The 18,222-nt window shown below is 43.3% G+C and overlaps 1 protein-coding gene across 1 annotated transcript in view; it reads right to left on the bottom strand.

Moving 5' to 3' along the window:
• stmA (Protein EFR3 homolog stmA) overlaps nt 1-18,222 on the bottom strand; it is a 55,765-nt gene that overhangs the window by 33,646 nt on the left and 3,897 nt on the right. The window contains exons 2-10 of the mRNA XM_075669830.1: nt 17,544-17,620; nt 16,432-16,710; nt 15,667-15,788; nt 14,583-14,720; nt 9,146-9,277; nt 7,888-7,966; nt 5,707-5,969; nt 4,973-5,219; nt 113-295 (exon numbers count right to left, since the gene is read on the bottom strand). Coding sequence (XP_075525945.1) covers nt 113-295; nt 4,973-5,219; nt 5,707-5,969; nt 7,888-7,966; nt 9,146-9,277; nt 14,583-14,720; nt 15,667-15,788; nt 16,432-16,710; nt 17,544-17,620 — 1,520 coding nt within the window. The remainder of the gene's footprint in view (nt 1-112; nt 296-4,972; nt 5,220-5,706; nt 5,970-7,887; nt 7,967-9,145; nt 9,278-14,582; nt 14,721-15,666; nt 15,789-16,431; nt 16,711-17,543; nt 17,621-18,222) is intronic.

The following is an 18,222-nucleotide window of genomic DNA, read 5'->3' as shown; positions in this document are numbered from 1 at the left end:
AAAAGAACACTATGTCCACCAGTGAAATTCGCCGATAGACTGATCCCTTGTGCAACAACTTAGAAAAACAAGAATTATTTTTAATCAAGTGTAGGTCAGGTTTTAACTTTACTTGGCAGTTTGGCATGATGCTCAGCTGCGGCAGGTTCTGGTGCCGGTCCAGCAGCGTGTGAAGGATGTTCTGCACTAAGAGGCGCACGGAAGGATCTCTGGCCAGTGACATGCGCAACAGGGACTGCAGGAATGCTGTTGGAAATGCCTGGCTCAGCTGCACTGGCCGATACTTTTGGCCCACCTGCATGCATCACATAAAACAGCATGCGTCAAAACACGACAATAGCCAGAGGGTATTAGAACACGCTCAGAGTGTCCAGTTTGGAGCTGGGGGGCGCACATACAGTGTGTTCTGGCACCAGATCAATCTCTAAAATTAGAGAAATCCAAATGACTTTTTTAAAAAGAGAAACCAGTTGCGTCCAGGTTTACACTAATGCTGCATAACTGTCTCGATTTCCACGCTGAATTTTGCCAAACTGCGGAAAAATGTTAGCTGGTACAGCAACACATTTCACTGCACATTATGACTGCATATTTCATGAAACTGGTGATGGTCACAGGATTTCTAACAAATGAACATGCTTTGTGCACTGGCTCGCTTCAATTATGCAATGACATCATACCTCTTAAAGATCTTTAATAAAAGACAATTAGTACATTTTCGTTTATAATGTACTTACATATTTACAGAACACATATTTTCAGCATGTCAGAACAATCGTATATGTGTCCATTCCTTAAGTGTACATCTGCAGTTATTCTTTCTTGCTTATTTTCGTTTGTATTTCCGAGAATTGAATTGCGACTGCGGCAGCAGCAGAGCCGTCAATTGCTTACAAGCGCGAATGTTCAAACCATGTCTGACTGATTGAAGAAGGCATCACTGTAGGTTAAATGAGGCACACAATTCCCAACTCCCTGGCGTTTAGGCCCGCAGCGTTTCCAGAAAAGCTACAGGGTCAGTTACCCCCCCCCCTCACCCCATTTCCTCCTTCTCATTAGCTCTAGTACGAGGTCTGTTAGAAAAGTATCCGACCCCTTTTTTTTGCGAACACTTTATGGATATGAAACAAGCGCGCTTGCATCAGCCGACCTTGAACCTTCGGCGCATGCGCGAATTTCTTCCCGCGTGCCGATAGTATCAGTTGCTGGGATGCAGTGTTTGAGTGAGGTAGTTCGCAGTGCTCTCGTCGGTTTGTTTTTATTGCAAGGAAAATGGCAGAGCGACTGGAGCAGCGCAACTGCATCAAATTTTGCCAGAAACTGGGCGACAGCCCAGTGGAAACAATTTGGAAGATTCAGACGGCTTTCAGTGACGAAGCAAAATCTGCAAAGGGTGGACAAATCAGCGGATCTGTTAGGCATGTAGGGCCTTCTGGGCCGTACTTTTCGGCGACAAGGTAGCCTAGCCGCCTGCGGGATTATCTTACTGAGCTATGTCGAATGCTCAGTTGCGGTAGTTGGAAGTTCGATCCCCCCGCCCCGCCCCCAGTTTTCTTTATTTCTTCTTTTTTTGTTTTGATGATGGTGTATTTGAATTTGACATTCTCCAGCACACTACACCTGCAGGCTTGGAGTGACGCCTGACACCAGTGAAAGATGCTGAGAGTGAGTGGGGCTATACTAATCCAGGTACAACAAAATTAGGAAAGCCCACTAAGCTTGAACAAAGACACTCCTTCACCAGAACAGGAATTGGCCTCCCTAGTGCAGTAATCGGCCACTACCTCCCGAATGATTCCTACACCATGGAACCCATGGCCCTCAGTCCCCAGCAGCTGCGGAGCACTTGAACAAGGCAGCGGTCAGACCTGTAATGCAGCAGAAGGTGCTAAGAATCTCTGGGTTCTGACAGGCTGCCAATGGAGACTGACCCTGTCAACCTTTAATTGCCAAACTTTATCGAGTGAGATTAGCTTAGCAGGACTCTTTGAGGAACTATCAGACATTGTTTGGGATATCATCAGCCTTAGTGAGATTAGAACTGGTGAGGCTTATACATTGCTGAATAATGGCCATGTCCTCTGCTATAGAGGTCTCGCAGATAAGAAGCAATACAAGGTAGGATTCCTAATCCATAAGGACATAGCGGGCAACATTGATGGATTCTACAGCATTAATGAAAGGATAGCAGTAGTTGTAATCAAACAGAATAAGAGGTATGGATTAAAGATAGTACAAGCCTACGCTCCAACATTCAGTCACAACTATGAGGGAGTAGATGTTTTATGAAGATATTCAGTTAGCAAAGAGAAAAGTGCAAACTTGCTATACAGTAGTAATGGGTGACTTTAATGCAAAAGTGGGAAAAAAGCAGGCGGGTGAACAGGCAATTTGCAACTATGACGTCGATTCTAGAAACGCTAGAGGAGAGATGCTGGTAGAATTCGCAGAAAGGAATAAGCTGAGAATAATAAACACCTTTTTCAGGAAACGTAGCAACAGAAAATGTACCTGGAAAAGCCCTAATGGTGAAACAAGAAATGAAATTAATTTCATACTTTCTGCCAATCCCAGCATAGTGCAGGATATAGAAGTGATAGGAAGGGTAAAGTGCAGTGATCATAGGTTAGTGAGGGTGCTGTGTAGAGGGGGCGCTGTCAATTATATCAAGTGTATATAAGCGATTGCCATCAGAATAAAGTTCAGTTCCGTGGTTCCCCGTCAATGCATAGTCTTGTCTTATCAGTTGGCGCTTCGCATAACAACAGAGGGCTAGGATTCACCTTAATTTGAACAGAAAAAGAGTAAAATTGGTTAAGAAGAAACAGGTCAACTTGAGGCAGTAAGGGTAAAAGCAGACAAATTCAGGCTAAATGAAGATGACATAGAGGTAATGAATGAAACCGTAACTAGGCTGGCTTCAGAGGCAGCAACTGAAGTGAGAGGCAAGGTGCCAAGGCGACCAGTAGGCAAGCTCTCCCAAGTAATAAAGGACATAATAAAGAAATAACAAAGAATAAAAGTTTCCAACTCAAGAGATAAGATAGAATCCACGGAACTGTAAAAACTGATCAACAAGGCGAAAATAACAGATATTCAAAATTATAATGTGAGAAAGACTGAAGGAGCCATAAAAAGTGGATGCAGCCTGAAATAAGTGAGAAGGAAACTTGGCACAGGACAAACCAAAATGTACGCACTGAAGGATAAGCCGGGTAATATCGTCAGCAATCTTGAAGCTATAATAAAAGCAGGAGAAGAGTTCTACACTGACCTGTACAGTACCCAGAAGACTCAGGAGTACTCTATTCGAAACAATAATGAACAGGATACAGAAACTCCTCCTATAACTGGAGATGAGGTCAGAAGGGCCTCGCAAGACATGAAATGGGGAAAAGCAGCAGGAGAAGATGGAATAATAGTCAATTTAATCAAAGATGGACAAGACATAATGCTAGAAAAGCTGGCAGCTCTCTATAGAAAGTGTCTATCGACTGCAAAGGTCCCAGAAAACTGGAAGAATGCAAACATTATACTAATTCAGAAAAAGGCAGACTTTAAAGAACTGAGAAATTATAGGTCCATTAGCTTACTCCCAGTATAATATAAAATATTTAACAAAATAATCTCCAATAAGGGCAACACTAGACTTTAGTCAACCACAGGAACAGGCTGGTTTCATGAAAGGATACTTCAGGAAAGGAAAGCAGGCTTCAGGAAAGGAGCAAGCACAAGGGAGACCTCTCTGGGACAGCACCGGTTACGTACACGTTTTCCTCTCATCTACCGACCCCTTTCTGTCTTGCACTTGAGCTCGCCTATGGTGCTTTTGCACATACGGTGAGCACATACCTTGTATTGATCCTTTCCGAACGCTGAGCCGAAGAGCAGTGCTTAGAGCTCGCGCATGGTCGTACTGCGCTAAGCTGCACTTATCAGAAGCCCAAGCCAAAAGAGATTGCCCGAGCACTTGCGAGTAGGCCTGTTGGTTATTGCAAGAGCAATCAGCAAAGCCGCGAAGACTTTTCCTAGCAGCATGTCACGGGGAGCTATCATCTCGCTATAACATGGTAGCTGTGCCCCTGTCTGTATTGTGGGATGCGCGACTCTCACGCGTTCCTGGATACGTTGTTTTGCCGCATAGCTCCCATCTTCTGTAATCCGGCTTCACCATGAGGCTTTGTAGCGGCCGTCGCCATGCTTGCAGGGTAGTACGAGAGATGGCACGAGTGTTGCTCTGCTAACGCCACCTAACGGCAGGGTTACTTGGGCGCAATAAGGAGAAGGCTTTTCCTCTTTGGTTCCGGGTCGGCAAGTGACGCGGGCTTTCTGCATGTGCACCAATCCATGCTTCTGCGGGACTGTCCGACTGTCTCGAGAGGCCTATACCGAAATGGACAAATACAATCGTTCGTACGAGCCACCGTTCACGTAACCGTATAGGCGAACGACCACGTGTTGGTGAACAGCACGGGGCGAACATATTCGCTCGCTATCCGGTCGCGGAGAGTCGGACTTCCTTGATCTGTTGCGCGCCCATTGGCATGCCTTATGGATAGCAACTCGGCTAGCAGGCATTAGTCTATGAAAGAAGCTATAAATGCCCTTGTGATTGTTTGCACTACTACGTTGCGTTCCTTTGTCCCAAGAGCACGGGTGAGAACCCCACAGTATTTTTCGCCCTTGGAACAGGAGCCTTTTGATTCCCACTCCGGCCCAAGACTGGGTGTAGTATTAGGCGCTGCCGAAGACAATAAGCCGTTTCCACTAACTCAAGGCAATACTGTGTTCTCTTGCTCAGTAGTGCTCAGTAGCCCTTTTTGCGGCCCAAGCAAGCACTCAGTGGCGTGCTATAGTATGCGAGGCAACGGCTTGCATGAGGCAACTCTGTGGCTTGAAAAGCTCGAACCCACGGTCGTCAATACTAGATACCAGACCCCCACAATGTGCCAGGAGGTAGGCTCATGCGTACCGTGAGGAGTGACTTGAGCATGATGTGCTGTAGCAAGACTTCTGAATTGTCCTTGAGGTTGGGTGCTGCGTGGCCATCATGGCCATCGAGGACGTCATCGGGACCCTGAGGTGCGGGCACCTTGCCCAGTATGAACATCATGATCTCGATCTTCTGGTAGTCGGGCAAGTTGTTGGCAAACTCGCCCAATGTAGCAATCACCGCTTCCTGGAACTCGCGCTCATCCTCAATGTCACTCCCGTCTGAGCTGCACGCACAAGAAAGAAAAAATTCCAATGCAGATGCCTGTAGGAGAATGCTGCAGAGGAAAACTAATACAGATATTATGAAAGCTACTACCTCATATTCAACGAAAGCTTCGTGCTCGAATGATACTCATCTTTAACACATATTGATGTGAGCTGGTGGATTTTCAATTTATCACCTTGAATTGAAAGCAGCCCTGACAAACAGCATGCGACAAAAACCACATATGAAGGTGCACTGGAAACTGCCGACGCTTATTGCAATGAAGCAATAAGTATAATATCGAGGTACAATAAAGAAAAGACAGCGAGGCATTGTCAAAATTGATAAAACCTTGCCTTGAGCAAACCAGTTATAGTGTCACCTTCCTACAATCCTAAACTTGTTCTAGTTTTTTACCCTTGCTACATAAACACCTGTGAGTGCAACTCACATTTTTCTTTATCAAGCAAGACATGTCCAATCATACAGTCTGCGGGTGTGCTCACCTGCGGATGGTGATTGAATGCCGCAGGTGATTCAGCAGTGAGTGGAACACTTCGAGAACAGAGGGCCCGACACTTTCTCCGGCTGCAATGGTGACAATGTGGAAGAGCACCTTGACGATGCCCGTGCGGACCTTGGGGCCCTTGGAGATGGCTTTGCCCTGGTCCTGGTCAGTCTCGTCAGCAGTGCTGGCACCAGTTTCAATTCGATACATCTCATCCAGGTGGTTCATCAGGATTTGGATCACCGCGTACGAGTACTGTGCCTGTGTGCACACAGCACAAAACAACACAAGCACTGAGAACAACTTTTAAGAGGCACTAAGGAAAAAAATAATTTGTGCTGCAATAATAAATAACCCTTCTATAATACAGCACTCTTACTGCGAGAAGAGGAGGCTTTGTAGTAAGCCACAAAAAAAAACACATAATAACAAAAGACGGATGGCACCTGCAGAGTCCTGCACCAGCTCATAGTGAGTTTATGGCTTTTGACAGGATCTCGTCAGGCCAAGCCAATTTTTTATTGGTAAAGATGGGGTACATTGTATTCTAAAGGACTCAAGGACTGAACTTGGCAAGTTTTAAAACTTTCACTGAGCCACAATGACCAAAATACAAAAAAAAAATCCGTGACATCACACTGACGACCTGCACTATGGATTCGGCATAAAAATTAAAAAAACAATTTTTTTGGACCTTCATCTTCTCTTCTAATAAGCAACCTCTGATACCAAATCAATAAAAGCAGAATTTTAAAAAAGAAGACAGAAAATCACCCTAAACTGCACAATTTAATGCTTCTCTAATTTAGTGTCCTTCCAAAAGCAAAGCTTTCCTCGACAGTGCTGTCTGCTGTCTTGCCAAGTAGACACAGGCCCACTACTCACTAGCCTTGCCTCTATGTGATACTAGGACCCCCGTTGGCTCCTGCATTCACCTTGTTCACCTTTCGCTCCATCGCCTTGAATTTCCATCTCCCGCATTCGCCGTCTTTTCCCTAGGACCCCATAGGTGGCATCACAATGCTGTTGTGACTTTTGACTTTTTGCACTGTGGTACAGAGACAAGAAGTAAAAAAAAAAGAAGCAACAGAGAAGTCTAGAAGAAGTCAGCATTGGACTGCATTTGTGTCATTAATGTGAAATTTAAATAAATACTGTATTGCACGTGTGCCATTTTGCACAAATATTTATGCCATTAGCATTATGTTTGCACAGCATTTGCTTTAACAATTGTGTAAACATCAAATAAAGCTTTGCTCAACACTGATTGCCACATATGTGCGGGATCTTTAATATTGTTATGAACTCTTAACTTCACACTTTCAGCCTAAACTTCGATTTCACAAAAATTTGTGGCAATTAAGCACGTTGATGTTGAAGCTTGGCTTTTCTGATTAATGATCAGCTAAGAACAGCATACACAAGGGACATTTGACACACAAACGAAGACAGGGTAAAAAATAGAGGCATGCGAAAATGACACTGTGTTTATGTGCCTTTACTTCAGGCTGGTTTTGCAGGCTCTTCTTAGTAATCGTGAGCTGCGGGCAATAAACATTGCAAAATAAATTGCAGAATGCCTATGGATACACCAGTGCAGAGTCCATTGCCATGAAGCCAAATGCGAACGCAAGTTGCCATGAAGCTGTATCATGCAGAAGAGCCACAAAGAAACTGGTGATGACAGAATGTACACAATAACATTGTTTCTGGAGACATGGTTTGTGCCAACAATTTTGCAGGGCCAATTTTGAAGACTTGAATGCTGTGTTGTAGCAGTTGTTTGCACAGATTATAGGTGATTTTCTTGTTTCCAGACAATTATAGTTAAAGCTGTGGGTTATTTGTGTAAAAATACACTATTTAGAAGTTGGTACAGAGTGTGCCAACTTTACAAAGAAATATTCAGCTCAGAGTCCTGGCAGATCTCTGTCCATCTTATCTCACAAGACCTGTATCTATATTGACCATGTCCTGTTCAGATTCTGAATTCTAAAAATTAAACATTTTTTAAGGTCTAGAACAAATGCGTAGAAAAATACCACAAAGATGTGGAATACTTGCCAACCAACTTTCCCTGAGTACAGTGTAACTCACCTGACTTTTCCCCACAAACAGAAAAAGAAAAGAGGAAGAGAGGCAATCCAAATGCCTAGGCAAGCACACTTGGAACACTTGCCTGTATGGAGTACATGATGATCTTGAATGTGTACACAGAGAAGGTGTTGGGTACCCAGAGCTGGTGGTTGTCCAGGTGCCTGGACACACAGAACAAACAAATGGTGCTCCCATCTGTTTACCCCTGACTGACAGTAATTTGCCAGAAAAGCACAGTTATGCTTACAGTGTTTCAGTAAAATAGAGGTTGAAAATGACTGTGAGCTCATCAAGTATCCAAACTCAGCATTACATCTAAGCTAAGAAAGCACACCACTGATTATTACACTGCAAAAAGACCCAAAGACACCGTGCCAGCTTGTCAACACGTTAAACATATTTAAGTAAACATTTCCTGTCTGTCACAGTGGAAGTTACATGGCACAAGTGTACCTGTCACATAAATTAAGAATTTGTAATGGCTGGTGATCATTTTTTGCTGTTACCCAAGTAATATTTTTACTATGTTACATCACAAAGAGAGCACTTTAAACTTTTTTATGACATCACAGCTTTGTTACTATGTACTACAATTTACTAGAGTTTTTCACAAGAACAGTGAATGTATCTGACTGGAGAGAGTATACACACACATGGGACAGCCAAGCGGAAACTATCAACAGTTTTTCACAAAAATGAGAATATATATGAGGCAGAATGCTTGCACACGCAAAGATACCTTTCCATGCTTATCAACTCCCGCCAGCCTGGTCCATTTGTTGTTCTTGTGCAAGAACTCTAGTATGTATAATCAACTAGCGCACTGCAGAATTTTCCTTGACTATAATTTAGCAAAGTAATGCATTGCATGTTTCACTCAAACACCTATTCGATTTGCATGCATGTCTAACATGAGTATGTACCATACTACTTTCTATCTACTAAAGAGTCGTACGCTACTTTGCTTTCTTTCCCCCCCTTCCCCTGCCCACCACTCATTTTTGACTGCTTCTTAGCAGAAGGCAACATGCCATATACTGTGGACATGTGGACATTCATGCTATTTCATTTTTTTTCTGCTCACATTATAACATTTTCATACAAATCAGAAAAAAATGGGCTGTGAACCGAAATTCATTGTGTGGCATAGTATAGTACATATTATGCTCACCAATTAAAAACTCAGCTCAATTCAAGCCACAAGAAGCCACTCTCAGAGAAGAACCTGAAGATGCAGCCTAGTAAACAACCATTTAGCCAGCCACACCGATACAAGTGTGGTTTTCTTCACAGGCCAATGGCGACCCAAAACAGAGTGAGCTGTGTTGGTCGCTACTCACTTTAAAACTGGCTTGATGACAGATGCGATGTGACCATATGTGGCTCGCCCCATGACTTCTCGGAAGCAGTTCTCGGCCAAGGTGACGGGTGTCTCCACTTGGGGGCTATCTGGCGTCTCCGAAGCCCGCGCACTGCCAAACATCAGAAAGCACCAGTCAGAATGAATAAGCCTGCGCTCGAACCCCCAAAGAACAAAGCAGCAGCTGTTCACTCTTGCATCCTCAATCTAACGGGGCTTTTCTTTTTTTTTGACAGCGTTATGGGGCATCTTCAGGGGTGCTATTGAGCAATTTTGGTGGTGTTATGGACACTTTTTCCTTGACTTTTCCATAACGTTACGGCCAGCGACACTTGAGAAAAGAATGCAATGAGAGCAAATCAAAACCTTGTCTGGGCAGTGCCGCCGCCTTCCCCACTTTCTTGCTGCGAGTGAACAGACGGAGTTCTTGTCGTTTCTAAGCTGTAAGGAAACGAAGAGAAATAGTTTGCTGCTGCTGAGAGCGAAGTAAAGTAGCGTTACTGAACAGTAGTTAGGTGAAAAACTGAAACACAAGGCCTAAGAGCTACGTGATATAGCGAGTGCCCATACAGGTGAAGCAACACTTGCTCAAATTTGTGCAATATGTACTGCACGTGGCCGTTTTTCTTGCAGCTTCACAACTTTCATGTCAACAAAAAACACTATAAGTATGCATGTTTTCTTCTTGTAGGTTACGGCCAAGCTGAGCCCATCAAGGCAGTTCAATCCTAAAGAAGCACAAAATGAAACTGTAACTGCTTTTTCATTTGGATGCTCTACTTATAAAGGTACCACTAGGCTATTACCTCAACAATTCTACTACAGCTAACTCAGATGTCTGCAACAAATGTTCTGGGGCCAGGCCGGAAGCAATAAGTCTAAATTTAATGTATGTGTCTCCGGAATGCCATTCTTAGAGCACTGCCATGGTTTCAGTGCGACCTACTGTGGACTTGTTTAATGAATCTGCCAGTTCAGGAAACAAGCTGATAGACTTCCGAGCTGACCACAGTATCTTTCATTTCCTTGCACAAATCCAGGTACGTGACTTGCAATTTGATTTTTCATATACGCATGCACTTGTGGCAAAGGTACACAACACTCAGCTAAGCAGTGCCGAACTGTGCTGACATGGAAAAAAGTTCTGCACATTGCGTGAGACTGTAACAACACTATCATGGAAAATAGAGAAGTATGGTGAACTGAGTGCATTACACTGTGCTTGTCCTTAGAAGTTGCTGTCCAGCTGCTCTTGAGTGGCACTAAGCCATAAAACAGAAGACGCAATGTATATGACATGGTGTTCAGTATGACATGCGGTGCATCACAATTATGGGTACTCTGACCTTTCAAGCCTCCCGCCAGAAGCGGTTGCAAACTTGATAGATGTGGCTCTTGGTGTGACCAATTGTAGGTTGAATCACAGGTATATATATATATATATATATATATATATATATATATATATATATATATATATATATTGTGGGGATGCGTGACTCTCACGCCTCCCCTGAGATCTAGTTTTCCCGCATGGCTCGTCTCCTGCAGGGCGGCTTATATATATATATATATATATATATATATATATATATATTGTGGGGATGCGTGACTCTCACGCCTCCCCTGAGATCTCGTTTTCCCGCATGGCTCATCTCCTGCAGGGCGGCTTCGCCCGGCGCGTGACCTGGCGCTCGCGGCGGTAGGAGTGGTACAAGCGCGGTGCGAGAGATGGCGCGAGCGTCGCGCCACTGCGGGGTTACTCGGGCGCCGGGAGACACGGCGCTGTCGCTCTCTTGGGTTCGAGACAGCAAGCGGGACGGACGTGCCGTGCCGCACGTGCAGCGACCCTCTTCCCCGGCGGGTCGGCGAGCGCGCGCGGCGACCCATGCTTCTGCGAGACCGCCTCGCGTGGCCGCCTGCGAACGCGCCACCGTTGGCGTGACCGAACACGCGAACGACCAGGCGTTGGGATCCAGCATGGGGCGAACATATTCGCTCGCTTCCGGTCGCGGTGAGTCGGACTTCTGGATTTGTCGCGCGCCCATCGGCATGTTTTGGTGGATAGCAACTCGGCTAGCAGGCATTGATCTATGAAAGGTGCAATAAATGCCCTTGTGATTGTTTGCACTACTGTGTTGTCGTTCCTTTGTCCCAAGAGTACGGGTATGACAGACCCCACAATATATATATATATATATATATATATATATATATATATATATATATAGTAAAACTGTAAAGAACAATCCAAGCCAGCCGACAAATTCAAAACTGCAGTATGCTAGAGATGATCTCCGAAACAAGGCCAAAGTGGCAAAGGATCATTACTTCCACGAAACTCTTCCGAAGTTTCTTGCAAACAATTCTCGTAGGTTTTGGAAGCACTTCAGTAGAAATGCAGCAGTGCCACAACTATCTGCAGATGAAAACCCGAGAAAGCTGATTAATTTAACGATTTTTTCCAGTCAGTATTCACTGTCGAAAATAAAAATTTACCAACGGTCAATTCATGCTTTACCACGACCATCGATGACCTAATTATTACGGGCGCCGGTATCATGAACCTTCTGTTAGAAATAGATTCTAAGAAATCCAGTGGCCCCGATAACGTCCCGAATGACTTCCTTAAGAAGTATGCGGAATGGAGTAGCAAATATCTAGGCCTAATTTTCAAGAAATCTTTCCAATCCTCTAAATTACTGCCAGACTAGAAATTAGCTAAAATTATACCAATACATAAATCCGGAGATAAAGATATGGTATCAAATTATAGGCCTATATCTCTTACAAGTACATCGTGCAAACTTCTTGAACACATTATTTTTCAACACATCACACTTTTCCTTCAATGACTAAACTTTTTTTCTACGAACCAGCATGGATTTCGAAATGGTTTATCACACTACACAACTGATCGAAGTTGTACACGACCTTGTTTGTGGCCTGAATAACCGAAGTCAAACAGATATGGTTCTACTAGATTTCTCAGAACTCTTTGATAGTGTAAGCCATAATAAATTAGTTATCAAACTAGAAGCCGATTTGGGTAATAGCCCAATTACCCGTTGGATCAAGGACTTTTTGCATAATCAGAAACAATTTGTATTCTTTGAAGATGTTACATCACAAACCATTTCTGTGTCATCGGGTGTACCACAAGGATCAGTCCTTGGGCCATTGTTATTCTTAATCTACATTCATGCCATCGCAACAAGAATCGATTCCAAGATTAAACTTTTTGACAATGACTGTGTTGTTTACTGGGAAATCGACAGTCATGCACACCACCTTGCCCTGAGTGCATCCCTCAACACAATATCTGAATGGTGCGAGCTGTCGCAGATGACAATTCGTGTAAAAAAATCCACCATAATTACCATCACTACGAAAAAAGATCCTTCTAACTTCACTTATGCAGTCAATGGCACCGTGCTGACTAAAGTTGACAAACAAATATTTAGGCATGACACTTAACGCAAACCTTAAATGGACCCCGCACATTGATAACATTACTGCAGCAGCACTACATAAGTTATTTTTTTCTTAAAAGGTGCCCAAAACTAGCGCCTACTGCAATTAAACTGCTCGCCTATAAGACATTCATAAGGCCGATCTTAGAATATGCCAACGTGGTTTGGTTTCCGCATACAATGACTAACTTAAGAAAACAGGAAGCAGTGCAAAGAAAAGCCATAAGATTTGTACATAACAGGTACAGGCGCACGGATTCATCCTCTAACCTTCTTACCGCATCTAATCTAAAAACGCTAGCAGATAGAGTGAAAGAAGCCTGCCTCAAATTTTTATTCTAGATACTTCACAACAATCTCAAGATAGACGCGTCCAAATACACTTCGTTTTCCGACACTCGACCTACACGTCAAAGCCATGCAAACAAACTAATTGAATATTCCTACAGTAATTGAACATATAAACATTCTTTCTTTCGGCTTGCCATAAGAGAATGGAACCAACTGCACCCATCTATCACAAACGCCAAATCGTTCTCGGAATTTGCTAATAATATTGAAGGCAGCAAAAACTAGAATTGTTACTTTATGGTATCAATATTGTTAAACTTTAGTAACACTAGAGTGATGTTCACTGTCTGTATTCACTTAACCAGTATGTGTTGTTGTAATGCATTACTGTAGCTTCTTATTTCCTACATTTGTTTACATATTTGACCGTATTGTAAAACGTTTCACATATTGTATTGCCCTCCTACTATGCTCTCAGCTGAGAGCAGCAGTATTGCAAATAAAATAAATAAATACATAGATATAAATATACATGTACTTTATTGCCTGCTTGCATAAATTCAATTGCAGCACATTTCCACATTTATTGAGAACTTGTTTGATGAGTAACTTATTCGTAACTGCCTCTAGTTCAAAATGCCATGGTTAGTTTGCTCATGTAACTTGAGTTACCATCTGTCCAGTCTTTTACCAGCACAGCTGGCTTTTTCTTTTTTGGCAAGTTTTGCAAATTGCTGGTGAAAATACCTGATGATACATGCATCTGTCAGTTGACTGGTCCTCTCCAGCTGAATGTCTGCGAACCCTGAGAGCATCTGTCAGACGAACAGAGCAGGGTGAAGAGGGCACAGTGTGCCCTCCCCAGACTTCCCAGTGGCATCTGCTCAGCACTGAAGCTGGGCAAATACAGTTTCTCTGATATTGTCTGTATAGCTTAAGAACATTAAACGCAATCAATCAATCAATTATTGGTTATGCTCTGCATGCAGCTACAGCAGAAGGCGAGCTCTGGTTCTAGCCACACTCAGTCACTCTGTAACACATCCCCAACTTGTAGCACCAGTAAATTGCAATGACAGGGCAGGTTCGGGTTAATAATTAAAAATGACAGTGTATGCTCAAACAGTATTTACTGCTAAGAGCAACAGTCCTCAGCACTATGTAGAAGGGTGTCTGCTCTGCAAATGGTAATAGCAATAGGGTTGGCTCAGCTCTTATTGCACCTGCTCAGGTGACAAACTCTCTCGCAGGAAGGGCAGGTAGTCCAAGTGGCACTCGGAGTGCCGCAGCCAAAGAGAGTTCGAAACCTCAGGAATGCCCATTTGTGGCTGTTTTGCTTTCCTTTCAGGAGAGGCACATCCTGTTCATGAAGGGACAGATACTTTTTCCCTTTCCCATTGTCTGGCAGAGGGTTATAGAATGGAACCAAGAGAAGGGAAGCGCAGTAGAGGACAGCAGAAGACTAGGTGGTGCAATGAAATTAGGAAATTAACAAGTGCTAGTTGGAATCGGTTGGAGCAGAACAGGGGTAATTGGAGATCACAGGGAGAGGCCTTCGTCCTGCAGTGAACATAAAATAGGCAGATGATGGTGATGATGATGACGATGCTTAGCCGGGAGGCAAGCGTTGGACTATTTGCCTGAAAAACTCACTTGGCATCCTGCATGTTGAACAGCAGCGAAGGCACAATCTTCTCCATGTGGGTTTCGTCCCAGATGTTCACCTGGAGATCATCACTGACCGTCTTCCGCACCACACCTTGCAGACCCCGTAGTCCTGCTAGACGCAGCCTGCAAACACACGAGAGAAGCTTTCCTAACAAACTTTCTTAAGAAAATGTCCTTTTATGCATTTCTCCACAAAGTTTCAGAATTAATATCTTGAAACTTCGAGAAATTCATTCCAAGTGGGGAAAAAAAAATTTAAATTGTGGGGCTTTACGTGGCAAAACCACTTTCTGATTATGAGGCATGCTGTAGTGGGGGACTATAAAGATTTGGGCCACCTGGGGTAATTTAATGTGCACCTAAATCTAAGTACACGGGTGTTTTCGCATTTCGCCCCCATCGAAATGCGGCTACCAAGGCCGGGACTCGATCCTGCGATGTCATGCTTAGCAGCCCAACACCATAGCCACTAAGCAATCACGGCAGGTCGTTCCAAAAGGATCCGTCTTGCGAACTCCATGGTAGATTTGTAAATTGCAATATGGGCCATAAGGTAATTAGTTATTTAATTAGTGTTTTTTTGTTAATTCAGCAATTATGCGTTTCAATTTCTTGTGCAAGTAATGTCTGCCGCTTCGAGCAGACCACCTCATCAACAAGAATTGCGCTACCTGCCACAGGCAATCTTTAAGTATTTTTTTTAAGTGTTCGCTGAAACACCCTGTATATAAGAGCTGTCATTTTACTTGCAGCAATCACATTATTCGAAGAAATTTGCAAAGTTTTGCGTATAATCTGGTATGGTGACAACGAAAGAAAGAAAGAGGAAGAAGAAAGAGGAAAAGAACTGGCTTGAAATATAGCCGGCTTCATATGCATTTATATACTAGGTTCACCTGCGACAGATTTGTGCTGGTAGACCAAATGATTACAGGTTTAAAAACAGACCTTATAAATCACCTTTACAAAAATTATATCTTTTTTTTTCCCTTACGTTTTCTGTCAGCCTTTCAATTGTCACAACAATGAGCAGAATACATCACAGAAACCGATTCAACAGAAATCTTACTGTTTTCTCAGCTCGGCATCTGGGTTGTTGTCGTGGCAGAGGGAGGAAAACTTGGACACAAAGAAGTCATAGCGTCGATGATACGATGGCGTGTCCTCTTCTATGTTGGCAAACCTAACAAACTGTATGTGCAAGACGGAAAGATATGCACAGACTTAGTGTGCAGCACTGAACAACACTGAGAATTTTTCATCACAACACAATACAGGAAACGGCGTACAGGCAAAAAGAAAAGGCACTATGGAATACAACAATGCTCACATATTCTTCATTCTATGCCCTTCCGCATACTGTCCCAGGAAATGTCACTGTGACACAAAACATGTCATACATGGGACTCTGGTGCATTGTAGTAATAGATTTTGAGGAGAGGTGGGTGCATGTGCCCAGGTGAACATAAAACCAAGAAAATGGTCAGCACATGATGCATTACTCACTAATGAACTAGTAGTTGACTCCTTTCAAAATATTTCTTATTTTGTTACAGAAAGCTTTATGTACAGGGCTACAGAGGAACAGTGCAGTGGAACGCAGCAGGGCTACTCTGATGTGTACCAAGAAAGCACACATGCATGCACATGCCACATCCATCGGAACGCAGCCACTCCAGTTGGCAATATATAATTTACTGCTCTGTTTTCAAACCATAGCACGCCATACTTACTGAATGAAAACAGCAGACAGAAGATGTCAGACATGGGTGAGAAGGTACACAAGTACACAATGTAAAGTAAGCTGTTGGCAGTTCATGTGAATGGCACACACCGATTGAGTGGCGAGCAGCTGGAGGTCTGGGTTCTGACACTCTAGCAGGCGCTGCACCATCTTGAGGAAGCTCTCCACAAACAAGTTGAGACTCTGGGCATGGCAGGCAACAAGCAGCTGGTCCATGGCCTCCATGGAGATCTCGACATACTTGAGTCGGTGGCGCGAGATGTCACGTGAAACCCGTAGCGCCAAGTATTCGCCGATTCGGTCCAGCTTCTCAGGAGAGGAGAGCGCATAGAATGTAAGCTTCTCCATATTGTTGCGCACAAGGCCATCCTGAAATAATATCGTAAACATTGGACTCAATAAAGGAGCAAGATACATTCAAGAGTTTTGCCCATGAATGTGGCCAGACAGCCTTATGAAGGAGACTATAGGTTACCCAGCCACCATATGATGGTAGTGCTTTCTGGTAGCTGCCAAAACAACTCACAACCACAGTTGCCATAGCTACCAAGGATGCCTGTGCTTCACCTTCAGCAGATCCCAATTATCAATTCTTTCCTTTCTGCACCTCTCTCCAGTCTTTTCTTATTGTGACACTTAAGACACTTTGGTCAGATGTTCTGCTCCTTAGCTCCATTCCATTCAAACTGACTCCAATAAAGAGCGGACCTGTCTCACTTATCTAGGCTTCTAATTTATTAAACACTCGATTCCTACACAGCATTCAGTAATCTCATCCCACATCCCAGAATGGTGCAATAATGTCTGGCGATGTTACAGTAACCAGAATCTGGTTGTTTGCATATTGAAATAAATTTGGACACTTGCAAAAGTATTCTCTAAAGGCAGTCAAGTAATTCTACACTGTCAGTGTCCTTTAGAGACATGACCAATTTTTATGATCTTGTCAACAAATAATTAAAGGAAGTCAAATGCAAATCATCCTGCACCGCACATGCCACATTAGTAAGTCTCCATCCCCATTTATTAAGACAGCATACATGCGGGAAATATTACATATGCATGCAGTAACATACAAGACACAAGAATATATAACTTGGCAGGCTGAAAGAAGAAAGAAAATCTTTGAATGCTGAATTATTTGAGTGCGGGCAAGTGCAATTTAAGAAGAATAAGCCAAAGGTGACAGCTGCATAACTCACTTCAGGGTTGGCAGGGAAGATATTATCCACCAACCGCTTGTAGCGGGGCCGCAGTGCTGCACAACACCCACAGCAGCCTGCAGATAAAAAAAATAAAAGAAAGCACTGGCAGTACTTGGGATGACATTGGGACCATAAAAACAAACAGCCAGTAGCACATTTAACATGTTAAAGGGGTGCTGATATAACATTTTCGACCTGCGATTTTTTTTTGTTTAAACAAAGGTCCACACCCTCTATCTGTGCCCCCCCCTCCTTTCCTGAAATACTGGCAAGTGTCAGAGCTACTTAAAGAAAATTTTATATAATATTTGTTTCTGCAAACTAGTTTCAGTATACCCAGGAGGTGTATTAGTCATGGCATCATGATAAACTTGCTCGCTCAAGTCAAGCTATGGCTGCGACTCTCGTTTATCTTTTTTATCAGCAACATTTTTACACTTAGCCTTATAGCTGTACAATGTCAGCAAATTTTTGCTCAACATCATGATGTCATAACAATGTCAATGACACTAGGTCTGCATTTGAAGATGAAATTCAGTATCAAGTTAAAATATCAATTCCCAAACTTTGCACTTGGTAAGTGTAATCCATTTAGGTGTAAGAAGCATGTCATAGATTTTCTACAACTTCAAAAATATGTGTCGGTACACCTTTAAGATACACATAAAACAAGGGG

The sequence above is a fragment of the Dermacentor variabilis genome, chromosome 9, assembly GCF_050947875.1.
Source record: "Dermacentor variabilis isolate Ectoservices chromosome 9, ASM5094787v1, whole genome shotgun sequence".
Classification (NCBI taxonomy): domain Eukaryota; kingdom Metazoa; phylum Arthropoda; class Arachnida; order Ixodida; family Ixodidae; genus Dermacentor; species Dermacentor variabilis.
The sequence above is the reverse complement of the archived record's forward strand: the minus strand, read 5'-3'. Positions and strand labels throughout refer to the sequence as shown.